This window comes from Sinocyclocheilus anshuiensis, unplaced genomic scaffold (assembly GCF_001515605.1).
Source record: "Sinocyclocheilus anshuiensis isolate Anshui unplaced genomic scaffold, SAMN03320099.WGS_v1.1 scaffold702, whole genome shotgun sequence".
Classification (NCBI taxonomy): Eukaryota; Metazoa; Chordata; class Actinopteri; order Cypriniformes; family Cyprinidae; genus Sinocyclocheilus; species Sinocyclocheilus anshuiensis.
In genome coordinates, this window is record NW_015548184.1 from 997,216 (window position 1) to 1,018,477 (window position 21,262).

Here is a 21,262-nt window from a genome sequence, read left to right on the forward strand (position 1 = left end):
TCCTGGCTGACGTGCTGTGACTTTACCAGCTGCGTTTGGTTACATCATGGTTACAGTATTCTCAGTTGAAAAACTGGAATAATGTAATTTACATGCATGTGTGCAACTTACCCTTGGTGTTGTACTCTACTCCTATTTCAGGATATATTTCTTCTTATTCCATTGAATGGCGATTGTCAGATCAGTTTATGGTGTATTTCTGCCACCTACTAGACTGGAGTGTTAAGTGACAATGGAACATATCTTATAGGCTACTATCCAGTGGTCACACTATATTAATCTTTAGTGTAACACTGAAGACTGGAATAATGGCTGCTGAAAATTCAGTTTTGCCATTACAGCAATAAATTGCGTTTAAAAATATATTGAAAGAGAAAAACTTTATTTTAAACTGCAATAATAATTACAGTTTTTACAGTATGTTTTATTAAATTAATGCAGCCTTGGTGAGCAGAAGAAACTTTTGAACAGTAGAGTATATAGACATATTTCTTATATCTGTCTCCACAGCTTTTTTCCTCTCTTTTGAATTCAGGAAGTTTATATTGTAAGAGCAATGTGAATATATAGCATTTATACAATTTTATTTAGAAGTATAGGAGAGCAATGATCACATTTTGGATGTGGGTTTGTCAGGGTGAGGCCCCACCCACTTCTCCCCTGTAACACAAAAGAAAGACAACGATTGGACAATGAATAGTACATTTTAATATATTTTTATATTTTAATATCCCAAGGTTAGTTAGGAATTTATGGTTCAAAACATGATCAAGTGCAATAAACCACCAAGAAACCTGGGTACGATAAATATAGCAATTAGACTATAGTACAAATCCATGGTTACCGATGCAATGAGCCATGAGCTCAAATCTGTCAGAACCAAAGAAGAGCTCAGCCTTCCCGTACGCATGACACACAGTGGAAGGAAAACCAAAGCACTGCAAAAACCGCAGCTTCAAAAACAAGCCCAATATTCTTTGATAATTTATTATCATCAATATTATTTATTACCAATTATTTATTACAAAACTCAAAACTCATCTCCTATCACCTGTGAGCAGAATAGGATTGGACAGATGGAACAGGAGAAAAACACAAGAGCTTCAAAGAGGAGCTGTAACGTCCCACTGAGCAAAGGTACGTCCAAACGACGTCATTTCAACGTCTTTTTCATCGCTTGGATTACAGCGTCACCCTCATTGAAGAAAAATCACGTTAAAAAAGAAGGCGCGTGCGGAGGGGGCGGAATATTTGACAAATTACGCTACAGCACTTATATTTTTGCACTGATTGGCTATTAACTGTGAGCAGACAGAGTGTCAATCAATGCATTGGAGAATACAGTGAACATAAATTAAAAGAAACGAAGTTGCTTGTCAGGTTTTCCTAACAAGCAACCATGTTTTTTAAAATAAACCCAAATAACCGCAACCCACGACCCAGGATTTTTTCACGCAACTTTACAAAAAAAGAAGCCCAAAGTCGGGTATAATACGCGGACTTGGCAACTCTGGTCGAGCCGGTTCACAAATCGAACTGAATCGAACGTTAGTTCTGGGTTGATGATGCAGGACGCACAGCCGAAGTAGCACGTCCAACTCAAAAAGAACCGATTGAGCCGGTTCAACCAACTGTCGAAGTCTGCCGAGGATTACCGAGGACTCAACAAGAACCGACTGAGCCGGTTCAACCAACTGTCGAAGTCTGCCGAGGATTACCGAGGACTCAACAAGAACCGACTGAGCCGGTTCAACCAACTGTCGAAGTCTGCCGAGGATTACCGAGGACTCAACAAGAACCGACTGAGCCGGTTCAACCAACTGTCGAAGTCTGCCGAGGATTACCGAGGACTCTGAAACTGTGACCACAAAAACCATTATATGGTAATAATCAGCAATATGCTTTCACACAAATAGCTTTATTTCAATATTTAAGTATTTAAGTTTCAATATGTGTTGACACGAATGACTTATTTGAATTTTTCATTGATACAACATTGCACTGAGTTGTTAGAAAAGAAATGCGTAGAGACGTTATTGCTTGATGACGTCAGGAACCGATGAATCGGCTTTTTGTACCGGTTCAATGAGCCGATCTGTCCGAATAGAACCGGTTCGCGGAAATGAATCGGACTTTGCATCACGATCACTACTAGCAACGACTGTTTGAATTCCGTCAACTACAAAAAAGTGTATTTGTACGGATTATGAACGACGTTTAGGAACAACACAACTTGAAATAATCTTCGTCTCGAAATTGTGATGGACGCTGTCAAAACACTGCCTCGTGAAGCTTCGGATTCTTTGTGAATCATTTGTTTCGAACAAATGACTCGGAGTTCATCAAAGTCACGTGATTTCAGTGGCTCTGGTTTTTTTTAACCAGGGCTGCGTTCAGCCCGTTCAGCCCCGACAAAACGGTGCAAATGCAAAACGTTTTTTAAACGGAAACGGTGGTGCGTTGAACACTGTTCTGATGACGCAAGAGTTGCAACTATGGCAGCTGAGAAGGCCATTCTTTGTGTTCTTTTTGAAGAATTTTCGGAGCCTGATGAAATCGGTATAAATACGTGTTTAATACTGCAAAATACGCTCGATGTTGCTGATTGGGCTGACATTTTTTGACACACCCACCAAACAAGAGAAAATGTATCTCAAACCCCGTTGCACACCGTTTCCAGGAAACATGTCGTTCAAACCGGAAACCGTAGCAAAACGTTGTGCACCGGTTTGATCTTGAACTTGCCCCAGATCTCTGATCAATTTTCTGAATGTGTATAATAAAAAGGAATTGTTATAGATCTTAGTCTCCTATTGGTTTGATTAACCAAGCTCATCATGAAACAAACAAAACAAGCCCTACAAATTAATAAAATAACATATTAAACAGACACTTCATATTTAACGGTCTTAGATGATTTGTTAATTGGCTTTAATATATTACAAATTCAATAAAACACTTGCAATTAGTTTGTAAAAGGTGTTTTATGTGTGTTTGAGCTGATTATTTTTTTTGGTTGCAGTTCTCCAGCAGGCGTCACCAGCGTGTGGCGTTTTATAGCTCTTCAAAAAAAAATTGTTTTCTATTTTCCGAAGCAAAAGCTTCTTTCGCCCATCACTACTCCGAAGTAAACGAAGTTCATATATAACGGCATATTGCCTTCAATGGTTGGGGTGAGCCGCATGTAGAGTTTTGAAGTTAGTGAAGAAATTTGACGAACTTGTAGATTAGACCTTATGAAGTTAATAAGTAAAAGCAATAAAAATGTCTGGCTTATTTTTGATTAAAAACTAATCGCCAGGCAGGTTTGTTTGCACCATGCTTTGTAGTTACTGATAAACTTTTGCGGCAAGTTCCAAATATTTCAGGAGTGACTGAAAACTAAAAGCTCAACGCTGAGCTCCTGTATCAATCAGTGCTCCGCCCCTAGCAGCCACAGTGAAAGTTCCCGTCTGTTGAAGGGGTTGCCAGATATTCAGACGGTGACTGGTTCTTTTATTTAACTGTTATCTTCCTGAAAATGGGAAAATAAATTACGTTTATTATTATAGACCTCATAATAAAACCTGCAGTTTTTCTGGTCTTCAAATATCTTTTACAGTCCGAAAATTTAAAAAAATAACTCTCACATTACATGAGCACTTGTGGTAAAATGATAGGACTTTTATGAAACTATTTTTAAAAGACCATGAAGGTGTTTTGCATCTTTTATTGTATAGACAAAAAACTTATCAGTTGTCTCCTCCTTTTTTTCATCATAATTTACGGTTGCGTTTGTTATGAATATCTGGACTTGTCATCGGCATTTTCAATTTAATATCAGAGTCCAATATCCCCGGCATATACAAGTAGGCTACAAAGACGGCTCAAAAGATCCAGAACGTCAGATAACTGGGGCTGCTTTTTTAGTTCAAGATAGTGGGAATCAGTGGATCAGTGGAGTAAAGCGAACTTCAAATCATTTGGCACAATTGGCAGTTTATACTGTGGAAATAGCAATACTCTTGGCATTAAGGAACACAAACCTGAGAATGTTTTAAGTTGTTCTGACTCAGTTTCAGTATTAAATAGTTTGAGATCTATTAAATCTAATCACCAAGATATTCTCTTTAGTATCCTACAAATACATACAAGAATTGTTCAGAATGATACATCAGTCAGTTTTATATGGGTCCCCGCACACATAGGAATAAAGGGAAATGAAGAAGTGGATAAATTAGCAAAACAAGCTTTACAAAGAGAAACAATAGAGATACAAGTTCCATTAAGTAAATCAGAGATTACGGTTTTAATCTGGAGTAAAGTGATTGAAGAATGGCAAGTTAAGTGGAATGGGGAAAAGGATAGATTTCTGTACAGTTTAATAAACAAAGTAAATCAAAATATAAAGTGTATAGGTAAATCAAGGAAAGAAGAGGTTATCTATAACAGAACATTGTTAGGGCACTCAAATTTAAATAGCACACTTAAAATAATAGGGAAACATCCAAATGGGTTATGTGAACAATGTTATGTTGAAGAAACAATACCTCATGTATTTCTTGAATGTAGAAAGTACGAACAAGAAAGAGGAAAAATGATAGAAGAAATAGGGAAAAATGGAATTTAAGAATAAAATGTTACGGTTTTAATAAAATGGTCAAGTGAAATAAATAGCAATAAAAAGTATTTTTTGATTTTATTAGAGAGACGGGACTGATAAATAGAATGTAAAACTCTGTTCCACACTCCGGAGCAGAAGGTGGTGGTAATGCACCTATTTACGTTGGTTGCCGGCCACCGTTAAAAACCAAGAAGAAGAAGAAGAAGTTACGAATATCTGGCAACTCGTAAAGCGATCCATGAACATATGCGGTAGTAGGAAGTGGTGAGGAGAGAACGCCAGTGCGGGCGGTTAAAGGGGGCTGCAGGATATTTTAATATCCTTCAGAATAAATCGTCTTGATAGCACATCTCCATATATCACTGCTGTAAGTATTGCTCTGGTTATTTAGAATTATAGGTGGTATATATATATATATATATATATATATTATCCATTCTCACTGATCCATTGTCAGTCTGCTTATCTGCAAGGCCAGTCTATTAGATGCATTAAAAAAAAAAAACAGACCTGTCATGACAAGTTGGAAATGTTTGGTTCAGTAAAGTAATTAATTAAATCTAAACAAAGATTAAATGCGTTTTGCATAAGCATTACCTAAACATCTCATTTTTTTTATTAATGTCAAAGATGGGATGACTGATTAAATGTAGGCAGTTTTCCAAACTGAATAAAGGGATAGTTCACCCGTAAAAATGTTTCTTCCTTACTGTGGAAGTCAGTGGGGACCAGCAACTGTTTGGTTATCCACATTCTTCAAAATATCTTCTGTGTTAAAAAAGGGAACTCAACTGGAGGGTGAATAAATGATGACAGCTTTTCATTTTTGGCGGAACTCTTCCTTTAACCCAAGCCACATACAATTTGAATGTTAGACTGATAATGAAATATGATATCTTAAACCAGATGTTCTCAACTCTTGCTCTCAACCTTTGATCAAGGTTGGAGCTAAACTCTGCAGGAAAGTGGACCTCGGGGACCAGAGTTGAGAACCCCTGTATTAAACAGTGAGACAGTTGTTATACTTTGTTATTGGTGTAAACAGAAAGATGTCACCAGATGAATTAGTCTACCTAGGAATCCTTGCTGCATCAATACCTGTAGGATTCCTCTTCCGCTACCTAAGTAAGTCTGACCATGTTATTCTTCACATTGATGTGTGAAAAATAGGGTTAATACAGGTGAAGCTGGTTAATTTGATATTGACATTGTTTTACTTTTTATTTTCTTTTTGTAGAATGGCTCAGCCCATCACACAATGTTGTTTTGTGACAAAAAGTACAGAATATTAAATAAATACTACACTCTAAAAAATGCTGGGTTAAATACAAACCCAGCCATTGGGTTGTTTTGACCCAGCGGTTGGGTTACTACCCAGAAAGTTGGGTTAAACATTTAACCCAACCGCCGGGTAAAAACAACCCAAACGCTGGGGTTGTCCCTCTTTTACCCAGCACTGGGTTGTATTTAACCCAGCATTTTTTAGAGTGTACAGCTTGAAATCTCACTTCAAACACACATAGATAGACCCCACATAAAAACCCTGTAGATCACAGTTTTTACTGACAAATTATTTATTATTATAGTACATGGGTCAAAATGTAAATTTATGTTGGTCAAATAAATATACAAAATTACAATTAATTTATTAGCTTTCCCAGTGTACCAGTGATGCTTCATTGCTGTATGAATACATAATGCTGATTGGAGTAATGAAATAATAATGAGAAGGATGATTAAGCTTAAGTGTCCCTGTATTCACCCTATTATAAAGTCAGCACAAAATGAAAATTTAATCTGTTTCAAATGCATGTTCTAAATCTTACTGTCAATGATTCATCCTTGCATATGTTTGATTTAAAAAAATGTTTTTGACTTCATAATTTTTAATCAAAATGTCATAACTGGATCTTCCAGTGATGTAAACAGGACTTCTCCGATCACTTATTCCACTTAAACACCACCCCAAAGTAACCACCCCCCTAAAGCGAACTCACATTCATATTCCTATATTGTTAAGTGTAATGCCCACGTCTCAAAATCCAATCAACAACTGATGCATGGAACCAAGTTCCCGCCCTAATTAATTTATTTAGCGATAATCCTTTATTCTCGGATGTATGTCACAATAGAGAAGTATTCAGAATCGTGACTTTAAATAACAGCCTGTGATCATTTTCCTGTGTATTATTTCCCAGGTCCTCCAGTCAAGCAGGGGGCAGCATTGCTGTTAGGTTTGATCATCGCCATAGCAACCTGTGGGCTCCACACTCTACACTCTCTATTTACAGTGTTAGGAACATGGCTGATTATAAAGATCAACTGGCGGTTAGTATGATATATAGCTGTCTGGACATTTACATTGGATTTGGTGTGATTCCCCTGTTCGACCTTCGTCTGTTTTTTTTTTTTTTAATTTAGAAGTGCCCCTGCTCTGTCTTTGGGTTGGACGTTTCTGTACCTCTTCTTTTTCCGTCTGGTCACCTGGTTTGGCCTTCCTCAACCAACACCTTTTGCCAATGCCATTCAACTTCTTTTAACTTTGAAGGTACGAGAGAATATAATGAGACACATTTACCATGTTTTAAACTCTTGATATATATTGAATGAGTTTTGTTTTGAATGCACAGATGGTCAGTTTAGCCAATGAGATTAAAAGTTATCACTTGGAGAAGAAAAAGGAAGTGAGCACCTTCACCAAATCCCCAGTGGTGGGAGTACTTTCCCATGAGCCTTCACTTTATGACATTATATCATACAGCTACTGCTATGTGGGCATAATGACAGGTATTTTGCATGCTTTTTGTGTTGATTTGAATATGTGGGAATGCTTTTGAGTCTATTCAAATGTTCTGTGCTGTTTGTTTTGCATGAATGCTAACATGTCTCTCTCTGTTTCTCTCTGCTACTAGTTCAGTAATGTGTGAGTCCAATTTCTTTTTATAACTAATTGTGTTTATTATTGCTCCTCTTTTGCCATGATTTGTCCTCCCAAACCGTGGCTCATTTTTCATTGCAATATTCCATTTGTTTCCATCCCTATATTCCATCCTATCTTTGCCCATGTGCTTCATTTTCCATTCTTTCTCCCACCCACTCTTGCCGGTGTTCTGCAGGTCCCTTCTTCCGTTATCAGACGTATGCAGACTGGTTGCAGCAGTCCAATCCTCTGTCATTGCCAGGTAAAGAGCCCTGCCTGCAGAGCCTGAAGATGGTGCCCGTTTACGGAGCTCTCTTCATAGCCGTCAACTCCGTCTTTCCCTTGTCCTATGTCCGTACTGATGAATTCCTGGACCACAACTATTTTTACAGGTTCGTTTTTCTGGATTAAAATACCATTCCAAAGAGAGTCTAAAAATTAAATGCCAAAGGAGATGGTAAAATTAAATCATACATTATTACAATTTGTCATCATATTGAGAATCATAGTGGTATTGTATTTCAGGTTTTTCTACATGGTGGCGATTTTCTTTGTGTTCCGGATGCGTTTCTACTCTGCGTGGTGTGGGGCAGAGGCTGGCTGCATCAGTGCGGGTCTAGGCTGTTACCCCCAGGGGGCGCTGTCCAAACCTGGAGGAGGGCCAACGGTGAAATATAGGTAGGGTGTTTAACTTTATTGATAGTTATAATGTGCTTTTACAATTTGACAGTGACTTGTAAATCTGATGACTTTAAAGTCCACCTACAAATATATTTATACCAGGAAATAACAGTTATGATCTTTGAAAGGATGCAATAGAACTTTAATTAATTATCCAAGAAGAGAAATTTACTTGAAGCAGGATCCAATAAAACACAGTGTCAGAGGACAGCAGGGTCACAGTTGTGTAGTTTTAAACCACACTTGTCAAGACAAAGATAATTATTTGTAAAAGAGAATAGGAGAAATACATGCAAAAAAAGTATCACTAAATATCTATTTGCAGTACCGGGAATTTTGTAAATGTTTTTGAAAAGAACTTTTAAGCTCACCAAGGCTGCATTTATTTGTTCAAAAATGCAGTAAAAACAGTGGTATTGTGCAGTATTAATAAAATGTAAAACTGCTTTTTTCTTTGTATATATATTTTAAGAAATGTAATTGATTCCTGTGATGGAAATCAAAATTTTCAGCAGCCATTACTCCAGTCTTCAGCGTCACATGATCCTTCGGAAATCATTCAAATGGTGCTCAAAACATTATCAGAGTTGCAAACAGTTTTGTTGGTTATAAATATATGTATTTGTTAAATAGTTTTAATTTACTCTAAATTAAATATCATATTTAATAAATAAAATCGTTGCCAGAACAGTACTAAAAATTCATTTAAAGGAGACCTATTATGCCCCTTTTTACAATATGTAATATAATGTGTGCCCAGAATGTGTCTGTGAAGTTTCAGCTCAAAATACCCAACAGATTATTATATCATTTTGAAAATGCCTATTTTGAGTGGAAGCAGAAACAGGCTGTTTTCGTGCATGTCTCTTTAAATGCAAATGAGCTGCTGCTCCCCGCCCCCTTTTCCAGAATAGGGGAGTGCCTTTACAGCTTGTACCTCAGATATTCTGCCAAAAAAACATCTGTTTGGTTTTGATCATCATGTTTATCACACTGAAATCATGCGTTTTAAACCATATTAGTTTAAACTTCTGATATACCATTTTCTGTGCACATACATTCAAAGCTCGCGCACAGAAAGCGGCTGTCACAAGGCATGTGAGTACTAAACTTCTCTTTCATGTCTTATTGCGCTTAAACTGTCAAATGCACACAAGGTTATGTTAAAAATACACATGAGTTACAAAAACAGTCGGTTATGTCTGTGAAGGTAATCAGCTAGGAAAGAAATTGCATGTTTATATTAGATCTGTGTGGCAGCAGCGTAATATGCAGTAAATACATCAATAAATCCGCTGCTCTGTGTTCAGTGCTCATTAGTGCAGCTTAATACAGAACAGTTAGCATGCTTTGCTCAAACTTTAGCCATGGCGTTAGAACTGGTACACCGTTGTCTCTTGCAAAAACATAATGGTGGCACCATAGTTTGAAACTGACAGATTAAGGGGTGGTAATATTATAATAAGATCCTCTTTCTACGTCACAGGCGGAGCGAAATTTTTTTTGATTTCGATTAGATTCAACTTTATTGTCATTATGCAGAGTACAAGTACAGAGCTAATGAAATGCAGTTAGCATCTAACCAGAAGTGCAAGAATATAGTGTTTTATATACAGATAAGTGCAGAGTAAGTGAAGTAATAACTTGCAGTATGTACAGTGGAGTTGCTATATACAATATTAAGCAGAGTATGTACAAAATATAAATAGGAGTGCAATGTAGGGTTATATGTACAGTATGAACAGCAGCAATGTAAGAGTTGGTTGTGTGTACAATAGTATTGTTAAACAATGTATAGTCTATGCAAAATATCAGTAGTGCAATAATATTTTATTTATATAAATAGTTTACTGTGCTTTGTACAGTAACAACGTTAGACAGTGTACAGTGTAATAGCTTGAACAATGTACAGTCTGCGAAATCTGAGCGGCTCGTTTTTCACAAGCTTGCAGAGAAAGGCTTACCAAAAAAAAATGTACTGGGTTGTTCTTTTTCACGTTTTCTGGGTTGGTAGATGCACCGGGGACCCGTTTATAGCACTTAAACACAGAAAAATGAATGGCATGACAAATTGGTATTCATTTCAATTATTAAATGTCTTGATTTTGAGTAAGTTGAATGTGTTTAAGATTAACTTTTAGTTGGCAGCGGTAATCTAAATCTGTAAAAGCAAGGGAAATGAGCATGCACAATTAAATCAAATAGTACAGATAAAGTAAAATTAACCTCTTAATATCAGCATTAACTAATATGGTACCAATATATTGTGCACCCCTAGTGAAAATGGTAATCACAATAAAAAAGGCCATATTTCTTAAGCGTGGATCTACAAGACACTTTAGCTAGACTGTCTACAGGAAATTAGAAGCTCACGTAAGGTTTGATAATGCGGTTGATAATGTTAATGAAATGTTATTTTTGTTTCAGTCCTGATCCAGACACAGCTGTGGAGTATGACTTTAAAACGATCCAGAACATTGACTGTTATAACACAGATTTCTGTGTAAAGGTTCGGCATGGCATGCGCCACTGGAACATGACTGTGCAGTGGTGGCTTCACCACTACATCTACCCCAATGCTCCTTTCAGAGCGTATGCTCTCAGGTACAAGCATGTACATTTGACATTTCGACTGCATTGTGTTGTTACTGACCATCACTAATCTTTAACTTTCTTTGTTTTCTCTCTTTACTTATGACAGGGCTGGATGGACTATGCTAATCAGTGCTTATTGGCATGGCCTCCATTCTGGTTACTACCTCTCTTTTCTCACTATCCCACTGTGTATCGCAGCAGAATCGGCCATGGAGGCATCAGTCAGAGCCCGTCTAGGGCCGAAGGGCCAGAATATCTTCGACTGGATCCACTGGTTCCTTAAGATGAGGGCTTACGACTACATGTGCATGGGTTTTGTTCTCCTGAAGGCCAGCGACACCATCAACTACTGGAGCTCCATATACTTCATAATTCACATCATCGCTGTTGCTTGTATAGCATTAGGACAAGTGATGAAAGGAGGTAAAAAGAGAGAGAGAAGGGAAGGAGAGAAAGAGGATGTGGTAAGAGATAAGGCTGAGTGAAAAGAATGCGATGTTCATGCTGATAACCGGAGAGTTGGTATGTTTACAAAACAAAACATTTCCCAACATGCACTGTAATAGCCATCAGCTGCCATTCAAGGTATTTTGCTTTTTAAAAAACAACACAGAAGTGTAATACATGATGAACCCAAGGACATCAGTCTGTATTTTATTAACAGTGAAAATAGCTTCAAATATTTTCCATAATTATGATAATTCTAATGTTAGCATTTATTTTATTACATATGTTGAAAAGTGATTCTTTTTGTTATCTGATGATAAACAGTGCAACCATATAGATTCATTCTGACCAGGTCAGTATTGTTTAAATTGTGTTCTTTATGTGCTTTAAACAATTGGAAAGGAGGTTTGTATTGTATTTTAATAATTTTTTTTTGCTCATCAGTGACCTTGGAACTCAAATTAATCTCCCACACAGAGTACTTTTAACTGAATCCATCCATTTAAAAAAACAACTAATGAATGTTGGACCCGTATCACTACTTTGAGCACGAATTTGTGGAGATTCACTCTCTTTGTAATGGTGTCTTTGAGGTAATACAACCTTTATGATAAGGTGTATGTATTGTCATTAAAAGTTAGTCTGCCTTGTTTTTCATCCATTGTGATGGATGGATTGAGTATCCATTGATGGTTAATGTATGTGTCATATGTATCAATGTTATTATAATTCTACAAAGAATGTGAAAGTAGTTTTCACTTTTTCAGAAAGTAGTAGTGAATGTTTCTGCTATTTTGTTCATCATTCGTTTTTTTTAGTTTGATACCACATGATGTAAAGTGCAGCTTAAAATTATCAAGATAAAATTTTGCACCAATTAACATGTTACAAATATTTTCTCAAAAGAGCTCAAAGGTTTTGTTCTTACAAAATCGAATTATAATGAACAGTCCTATTTTAAGACATTCAGATTATTTTGTCCTCGTACACTGGATGGTAGCACTGGTGTTTAGTTTATTGATCCGTTCAGATTGTATCCTGGTTCCTATAATATCTACCTGCTATGTTGTGTCTCTTACTTTCTGGAGTATTAAACACAGGATTTGCCACTCCAAACTTTGAGGTTTTGTTTGAAAAAAATCACAGTATTTTAATTAAAACCACAGTGATTTTTTTTTTTTAATCCCACCCAAACTGAAATGGAGACAAAATGTGTTAACAAGTATCATCTGATTTTTACATGAAGTGACAGTTTTCATTACCTGTCTCAAACGTTTTTGTGATGGATTTTCCCCCCCTACCGTAATAGCTCACATTCTGCCTTGACTTAAACTACCATTTAAAAGTTTGCGGATTGTAGATTATTATATTTCTTATTTATTTTTTTTACAATCTTTTCTATGGTAATATGTTTTATAATTTAATTTATTATTTATAAACTTTTCAGTTTTAAGTGTCACATGATGCTTCAGAACTCATTTTAATTGACTGATTTGGTGCTCAAAAAATTGTGGTCATTTTTATTATCAATGTTGAAAAGAGTTCTGCTGCTCAATATTTTTGTGCAAATTATGATACAGTTTTTCAGGATTTTTTGATAAGTAGTTTAAAAGTATAAAATTTTGAAATAGAAATTTGTTGTAGCATTACAAATGTTTACTTTCACTTTTGATCCATTTAATGTGATCTTTTCTTTCTTAAAAATCATACTGACCCCAAACGTTTGAACGATATTGTGTACCAACTGTGTTTTCTTTCTTTCTTTTTTCTTTTCTCCGTTTTAATGAATGTTTCATAAGTTGCACTGATAGATGGAAGTTTTTATTATATAATTATCTTGTTTATTAACAGTATGTAATAGTGATAAGATTTGATAGTCTGTTAATATAGACTCATTGGCTCATGCAACAAAAAGGTTATGCCCCTTGTCTATATGACAACACTTTTTAACAGGCAATAAAGCACAAAGAGACGCTGACCAATGCTCATAACCAGCTTATAACTTTAACTCATAACTTTTTTTCCCCCAACAAATAAACTTAATTCTTCAATTATTAGTAATTACTTAGTCACAACTAATTTAGTAAATCTGTTATGAGTCCACAGAGAAAGCAAAATGCTTTAAAAATGTTAACGCAGTGTAACAGGATCTGTCAATAGATTGCAACTGACAAGACACAATTAGTCTGCCTAGCATGCAGCTAGTGATCAGCTGGTAATGAGTACAAGGAAGTGTTTCCAAAGTTAATTTCCATGAGATTCAAAATCCAGATGACACACACCTGTGTTCTTCTCCGTCGGTGGGAATTTGTCAAACTATAGCTATGCACTACTGACAGCTGCTGTTTCTGGATGGTGCTGTTTGTCTTTTAGCTTGTTTTATGTGGAATCCATGTTGATAGTCCCTGTTTTCTGATGGAGCTGAGAGAATTCAACAATCAAGTCCATTCACCTCCAGGTAAGACAGTGTGTATATGTGTGTAACAGAGAGTTAATATGATACATGTGTAAGGTTAGCTCACAATTAGTCCCAAGTATGAGATAGAGCTTTAAATATTTGTCTACATATATACACTTTTAATAGTTTGCTATATATTGCTAATATAATGCTATAAGTATACTGTATTGAGTTTGTTTCTTGCTGTAAAATGTACTAACAGTAACACTACAATGAAGTAATAACTAAACCTTTTGAATAAAATGTAAACAAATTCTGAAAATGCCTTTGCCATAAATGATAAGGTGATTCAAACTTTTTACTTCTAAAGAAATCCTATTTTATAAAATTTATTTTAGTATATTTACCAAAATATTATTTAAAAAATGTTAAATAAATAAAATGAAATTGTAAAATTCCATACATATTTTTTACACACACACGTGTGTTGTAAATTGATACTATTTTAAAAATACAGTAATTAATAATACAATTAATCATTGTTCTCTCTCTATGTAATACGGATCTAATACAGTTCTGTATGGTCTTGTGACATTTATTATACTGAATAGTGTAAATCTAACAGAAATGATATCTGTCCTTAGTTTCACCCATGTTCAGTGTGAAGTCTATGGTGTAAATATGTTATTTTAGAAGTGTTAAAGAGAACTGGCAGGGATGTGCATATATAGGTCATGGCTATGTATAGAGTGCATAGAATATTTTAAGAGCTGATGGGGAATTGCTGTTCCATTTTGTTCTCAGTCCCAGTTTTTAACACTGCCATTTCTGTACTTGACTATAATGTCTCCCAGTACAGTTAAGCTTCAGTATTATACCATCCTTGCCATGTATAATTTTATTATACCAACTTTTATAATTGTGATTGCTTTGAAATACATCTCTGAACATGCACAGACTACCCTAGTCCTCACGGTTCCCAGCATTCACTGAGGTTGCGGACAGTTCCAGCCCAAGACACAAGTGCGGTTCAGTTTGATTGGGCCTCCCCACCTGAAGATGCTGAAGACTCAAACGAACCTCGAAATCTCCGTGAGCTGCCGCTGCACATGGGTCTGAAGAAAGCAGTATGGTATACATGCCTTTTCTTTTTACATAAATTTACCAGTGTCAACTTTTACATTTTTACATTACCAACATCTAGGGATACATTTGAATTGAAGAAAAGAAAAACTATTCTTTCTGTTCTAACTTCAGCTCCCAAAAGTTTCGCTTGTTTTCACTGTCTTCTTCCAGGCAGGTGCAGCAGATGAGAGTTCCAGTTGTTTCTAGCTCTTGGAACATCAAACAATCAAAGACATTTCGCCGTTTCTGTGAGGTTGCCAAATACATTCTCAGCTATTTTGTTCTGTGGAAGAGGGGAATCCAAAGAATAGGAGGTGATGAAAATATGAATTAATGAACAAAAATGAGAAATGCTGCTCTCATTTGCATATACGTGTGTTTTTACCCCTTAAAGGCACAATATGTAAGTTTTTTTATTAAAATATCCAAAAACCACTAGAACAGTGTTATATATTTTGCTGACTTGTGTACTTACATTATCCCAAATGTTTCGAAGAATGTTTAAATCCAGAGAAATAAGCAATTTTAACTAGTGACACGGACCGTGTGAATACGTGCCCTCTAGCGGCGAAAAATTACATATTGTGCCTTTAAATGATAGGTAAATCAACTGGTCATCTGAAAAAAGACACCAAGAAAGAGATCAAATATAAGCCTAGTGGAGATGGAAGACACAAGATCATTAAAAATAAACTTAAGATGTGTTTAATTTTTTACTTCATCCACTTGTTTTTTTTTTTGTTTTTTTTGTAGGTCACTTTGGTGGAGGAGTCCAATCCTACTTCTTGTTCCTGAGATTTCTTGTGATTCTCAACTTCCTGTCCTCTTTGTTAATCGGAGCATTTGTCCTCATTCCCAGCATTGTGTTTCGCTCCATGAACTTAAACTCCACCATCGCTCACACAGTTAATCTAACAGGTAGGAACACAATCTCTCTGGTATACAACACAACACAAACTTCTCATGCTCGATTGCCTAATTTGGCTCTAATGAGAACATTCAAGCTGTTTATCAGATAACAGTATAATGGTATTCATAAAAGCAACAAGACCAGTCTGACATAGTGCTAGTTCCTTCACAGTTTAACTTCACAAACGTATATTGGATTTAAAAAAACAAAACAATAAACCCACATGATGTCATGTTTAAAAGCATTTGTTAATTTGTTTAATAATTCATTATAAGAACTAATCCTTTCAAAGAAAACCGTATTACTTTATAAATGGGTTGGCTGTTCCTATCTATCTATCCATCCATCCATCCATCCATCAGATAAGGAGATATGCTTGCAGTATGATCCAAAACCTGGTGCCCTTCTGGTGTTTTACACATACTTTCTGGACCTGGTTTCAGGAATGGTATGGGAACACATTCAGATTTTTTGAATACGTTTCTGAATGCATACTTTGATACACTACTGTTTGGGGTTGGTAAGATTTTTTTTATTGAGTTTAAAAGAGGTCCCTTATGCTCACCAAGACTGTATTTATTTTATCAAAATACAATAAAATGATAATATTGTGAAATATCATTACAATTTCGTGTTGTGGAAAAGTTAATTTATTTCAGTAATTCAACTCAAATTGTGAAATTTGTGTATTAAATAAATTCAGTGCACACAGACTGAAGTAGTTTAAGTCTTTGGTTCTTTTAATTCTTCAATTAAGTTTCACAATTTGAGTTGAATTACTGAAATAAATGAACTTTTCCACGACATTGTAATTTATTGAGATGCACCTGTATTTTCTATTTTGATATATTCTTTTATGTAATTTATTCCAGTGATGACAAAGCTGAATTTTCAGCAGCCACTACTCCAGTCTTCAGTGTCACATGATCCTTTAGAAATCATTCTAATATGCTGATTTGATGCTCAAGAACCACATCTAATTATTAATTGAACACAGTTGTGCTGCTTTATATTTTTGTGGTCTTTACTATCACTTCAGTTTTTCCATCAGTTTATTGGATCGTTGCTGAATAAAAGTATATATAGCTGCTTTTCAATTTAAACCAACATTTTCATTTAAACTTTGAATTTAAATAATTGAGAAACAACTTGTCAAGCAGAATGAGAATTAAACTAAAAGTGAAGCAAGGAATTATTATTATTCTTGTTTGTGAGCCTGAAATAATGTGAAATTTACTTATGACTCACTCTGAATCAAAAATAAATAGAAAATTATCTCTGTTTATTTAGTTGATCTGAAATCATAGTTTTTGTTGTGAATGATTTATTAATGATCTTCACTCATCACAATTATTTTTTTTCTTTAGGGTTTTATGGAGTATTCATACCTGTTTTATGGCTATTATAATAATTCAGTGATTGAGAGTAATGGCTTCTCTTACAACATCCCTCTGGCCTATCTGTTGACGGCAGCCTTCTACTTCCTCTTCTGCTTGATTTGTATGATTATTAGGTGAGTCTTGTCAGGTTTTTCTACCAACATATTGAAAGGACATTGCTGAAGTATTACGTTGACATCTCTGACTGGCCAACAGAATGGGCGACACGGCTCGTCTTGTTGTAGTGACGGGTGGAGGAGCGGTAGGGGGTTACAGTATGCTGGTGTTTACAGGATGGGATCATGGTCTCCAAGGAGACCGTGCAACAAAACTTAAACAAAACAATCTTCGCCACTGATTACAGGTCTGTGCATTGGAAAAAGTCTGAAATTGTCTTCGGGTATTTTATATGAAAATACAGTGAGTTATTGTACTGGGGAAACAAAATCATAAAAGGAATAGTTCACTCACAAATGAAAATTTGCTAAATGTTTGCTAACCACCAGTCTGTCCGATATACATGAGTTTGTTTCTTCATCGGAACAGATTTGGAGAAATGTAGCATTACATGCTCACCAGTGGATCCTCAGCAGTGAATGGGTGCTGTCAGAATGAAAGTTCAAACAGCTGATAAAAACATCACAATAATCCACAAGCAATCCACATGACTCCAGTCCATCAATTATCGTCCTGTGAAATGAAAAGTATGACTCCAGTATTTATAATATTGCTTTCTCTAGTGAAAAAATAGTCTCGTCTGAATCAAGAGAGAAATATGCTCAGATTAAGTACCATTTACAAATTAATACAGTCCAAAACAGTTCTAAACAAATATGTTGGTGGATTTTGATGTGAGGGGATAACAAGGCTTGGACTTTTTCCCTGGAGGAAGTGTTATTATGGATTATAGACTGGTATATTGGCCAGAAGCAATGATTTAAAGTCAAAACATTTGTTTCTTACAAACACAAAGCTTTTCTCTTCACAGTACATTAATTGATTGATGACTGAGTCATGCTGGTTACTTGTAAATGATTGATGTTTTTATCAGATGATTGGACTCTCAGTCTGTTGGCATCCATTTACTGCAGAGCATCCATTGATGAGTTAGTGATATGAGTACATTTTTGGCACATTTTCATTTTTGGGTGAACTACTCCTTTAGAGGGAACTACTAGTGCAGTATATTGTTATTAATATAATATTTTTTTCTTGTTTTTTTTTGTTCTCTCTTTTTCTGTGTCTGTCACCCTTAGGTGGATCTAGAAGAAGAAAGGCTTAAAAAAAAGGCTGCCTCCTTGACTTTGGGCCAAACAGTCTCTCTCTACGCACTCCGTGTTTTCCTTAACCTAGTAGTCTTAATACTTATCGGTGCAGCTTTCTATGGTATTGCACAGGCAACTCAGTTCAGCCAGGTTAGCTGAAGTAAAAAAAAAAAAAAAAAGACCCCAAAAAATATCTAAAACTAATGTAATGAATTCATTAAAATCTCTCTTTCTCTCAGTCCATGGAAAAAAATGACTTTACAGTGCTGCTGTTGCAATACTTACCCTCCATGGTCATAACAGCAAGCAATTTTGTGGTGCCGTTATTGTGCGACAAGATTGCATTACTGGAAAAGTATTCTCCCGGTACCACCGTCATCCTGGCCTTGTTGAGGTTCGATCAATACTCACACCCACACAGAATAAAGATATCAAAGAGGACTAAAAGCTATTGAGAGCTCTTAGCCTGCAGTTTCTTTTGTGACCCTCATTAAATAGCTTTCAAACTGAATCATTTCAAATGAAGCAGTCATTTTCTCTGAATACTCACACATTGTCTGTTCATGCATTGTTCTCTTTGATTTGTTTTTTGTCATTCTTTTGGAGACTCTTCTTCTGCTTGCTTAATTTTACTCATTCTATCTGTTGGTTATTGCAGGGCGGTATTCCTGCGTTTGGTGAGTTTGGGTGTTTTGCTGTACACTCTATGGGAGCAGATCACCTGTAAGGGAGAAATCAGCAATAAAAACTGCAAGCTCTGTAATTACTATTACGACCAATATAAGGTAAATATTTTAACAATTTTCTATTTTAGTATATTTTTAAAAATGAAGTGTATTCCTGTGATCACAAAGCTGAATTTTCAGCAGCCATTACTCCAGTCTTCAGTGTTACATGATCCTTCAGAAATCATTCTAATTTGATGATTTGATGCTCAGTAATATTAATGTTGAAAACAGTCGTGCTGCTTAATATTTCTGTGGAAATGTAATACTTATTTTTCAAGATTGTTTAACAAGTAGGACATTCAAAAGCACAGAAATAGAAAGCGCTGACACTTTTCAGCGTAAGTTTTAAGATAGATGTCTTGCTGTTTAATGGCTACAGAGTCTCAAAATATTGCCTCTCTCTGTTTCCGTTTGTTTTTGTTTTTTTTACTTTGAATCTCTTTCTGACAATTACATAGTGCTGGGAGACACGTGTTGGACAGGAAATGTATAAACTGACTCTTTTTGACTTCCTGATTACCATCGCTACACTAATCCTGGTAGAATTCCCACTCAGGTCTGTTTGCACATTTATGAATTTGGGCATAAATGTTTATATTAAAAATGTAAGTCTGTAACTTCTTATTGCCTTTTTCAGGATTGTGGTTGATCATTGCTCATGTAAACTGACTCAGTTGGTGGGACGGCAGGAGTTTCTGGTTGCCCCGAATGTTCTTGCTCTAGTTTACAGTCAAACGGTTGTTTGGACTGGAGCTCTTTTCTGTCCATTGTTGCCATTCATCAACATCATCAAATTCATACTCTTTTATTACTGCAAAAAGGTACCATGAACACGCCCTTCATAGACACACACACATCTAAGTAATACAGTTGATTGCAATTTCTCATTTGTTTCTGTTTGCTTGTGTCAGATAACTCTCTTCCAGAATTGTCAACCGGCAACAAGAAACTTCAGATCCACCACCTCCAATTTCTTCTACCTGTTGGTTCTGGTCTTTGGATGGATGTTGTCCAGCGTGGTTCTTCTTTACAGTGTGGCTAAGTCAGTGAGGCCTGTAACGCTTCATGTTGTAGCACACTGATTTTAATGACAGAGAAATAATATTTGTGTATAATCATGTATACTGTATGTCAAGTGTTATGTTGAATTTCTGCATATCTCTCCTTTTTTTTTGGTAGGATCCATCCATCTTATGGCTGTGGGCCTTTTCGCTTGAACTCAGCAATGTGGGACGTTGTACCAGGAGCTGTCAAAATGCTAAGCCACACCAGTAAAGAATTCCTGTTTTATATCGGCTCCCAGAAATTCTCCATACCACTCTTCATCTTCTCCTGGTCAGTATAAACAGCCTTTCAATTCAGGATTTCTTACGGTTTCATGTAAAATTTTACTCAATATCCAATACTTCTGTAACAGTAGTTTGTTTAAAAACATTGATATTCCTATAAAGAGTTGCTTAAGAGGATTAGGACTGATTTTTGATTTTTAATATACAGTGTGCTCCTGTGCTATGTTAGCGCTTTAACATCTGTCCATGGGAAAAGTGTAACATTGCTGAAATCTCAGTGTAAACTGGTAAGTTCTTAGTTATTAGTAATCCAAATCTATGGATTAGAATGGCTATGGATATTTAAATTGTGTAATTGTATACTATAATAAGATTTAATTTCAATACATTTCCTTTGTATACCTTTTTAAGCACAAAAAAACTCTGAATAATATTCAGAGTTTGTGGTCTGAATATTAGATAAATATCACAAAAATGCTAAGATAAAATAATATAACATTTATAATAAGGGGTGTGATCACCCTATACTATGACTTTTTTGTTTCCAATTTATCCTCTGACTGGAACCAATATGAATCCATCCTTTAATCCATATTTATCTGGGTGTAACAGGAACAGCGTGACAAGCAGTTCCTGGTCAGACAAATTGAAGAGCTGAATGCCACAGTGCAGAAGGAACAACGTGAACTACAGCAGCCCCAGAGAGAGACCAAGCCCTTATACCACACAGCAACACAGTGGAATCAACATTAAAATTATGCATTTGATCCCGATGAAGACCCAAGACCATATTAAGACTTCAGGGCAGTTTATACTGGAATTCTGAAATTTGTGCACTCCTTTTTTAAAAATATTTTATTTAGCAAGGATGCATTGATTTGATTAAAAGTGACAGTGAAGTATAATGTTACAAAATATTTAT

At 35.8% G+C, this 21,262-nt stretch overlaps 1 protein-coding gene and 1 pseudogene across 2 annotated transcripts; both read left to right on the top strand.

The window, feature by feature from the left end:
- Positions 1–4,741: 4,741 nt before the first annotated feature.
- LOC107704925 (lysophospholipid acyltransferase 7-like) lies at positions 4,742–11,335 on the top strand. Of its 2 annotated transcripts, none has more exons than XM_016507985.1 (9): positions 4,742–4,970; positions 5,545–5,728; positions 6,802–6,931; positions 7,025–7,151; positions 7,234–7,390; positions 7,720–7,915; positions 8,049–8,201; positions 10,632–10,808; positions 10,906–11,335. In XM_016507985.1, exons 2-9 carry the CDS (start codon positions 5,653–5,655, stop codon positions 11,282–11,284), a joined length of 1,395 nt encoding a protein of 464 aa, XP_016363471.1. In that variant the 5' UTR covers positions 4,742–4,970; positions 5,545–5,652; the 3' UTR covers positions 11,285–11,335. The 2 variants fall into 2 exon arrangements, with proteins under 2 accessions (XP_016363471.1, XP_016363472.1); XM_016507986.1 differs by having other exon boundaries at positions 5,649–5,728.
- Positions 11,336–13,661: 2,326 nt separating this feature from the next.
- On the top strand, positions 13,662–21,135 carry LOC107704927 (transmembrane channel-like protein 7; annotated as a pseudogene).
- Positions 21,136–21,262: the final 127 nt, after the last annotated feature.

Bases quoted from the DNA above. Each gene is read 5' to 3' on its own strand.
- LOC107704925 (XM_016507985.1), top strand. From the start codon at position 5,653: ATGTCACCAGATGAATTAGTCTACCTAGGAATCCTTGCTGCATCAATA. The intron at 6,932-7,024 runs GTTAGTATGATA...TTTTTAATTTAG, and splicing joins ATTATAAAGATCAACTGGCG to AAGTGCCCCTGCTCTGTCTT. The intron at 7,916-8,048 runs GTTCGTTTTTCT...ATTGTATTTCAG, and splicing joins GACCACAACTATTTTTACAG to GTTTTTCTACATGGTGGCGA.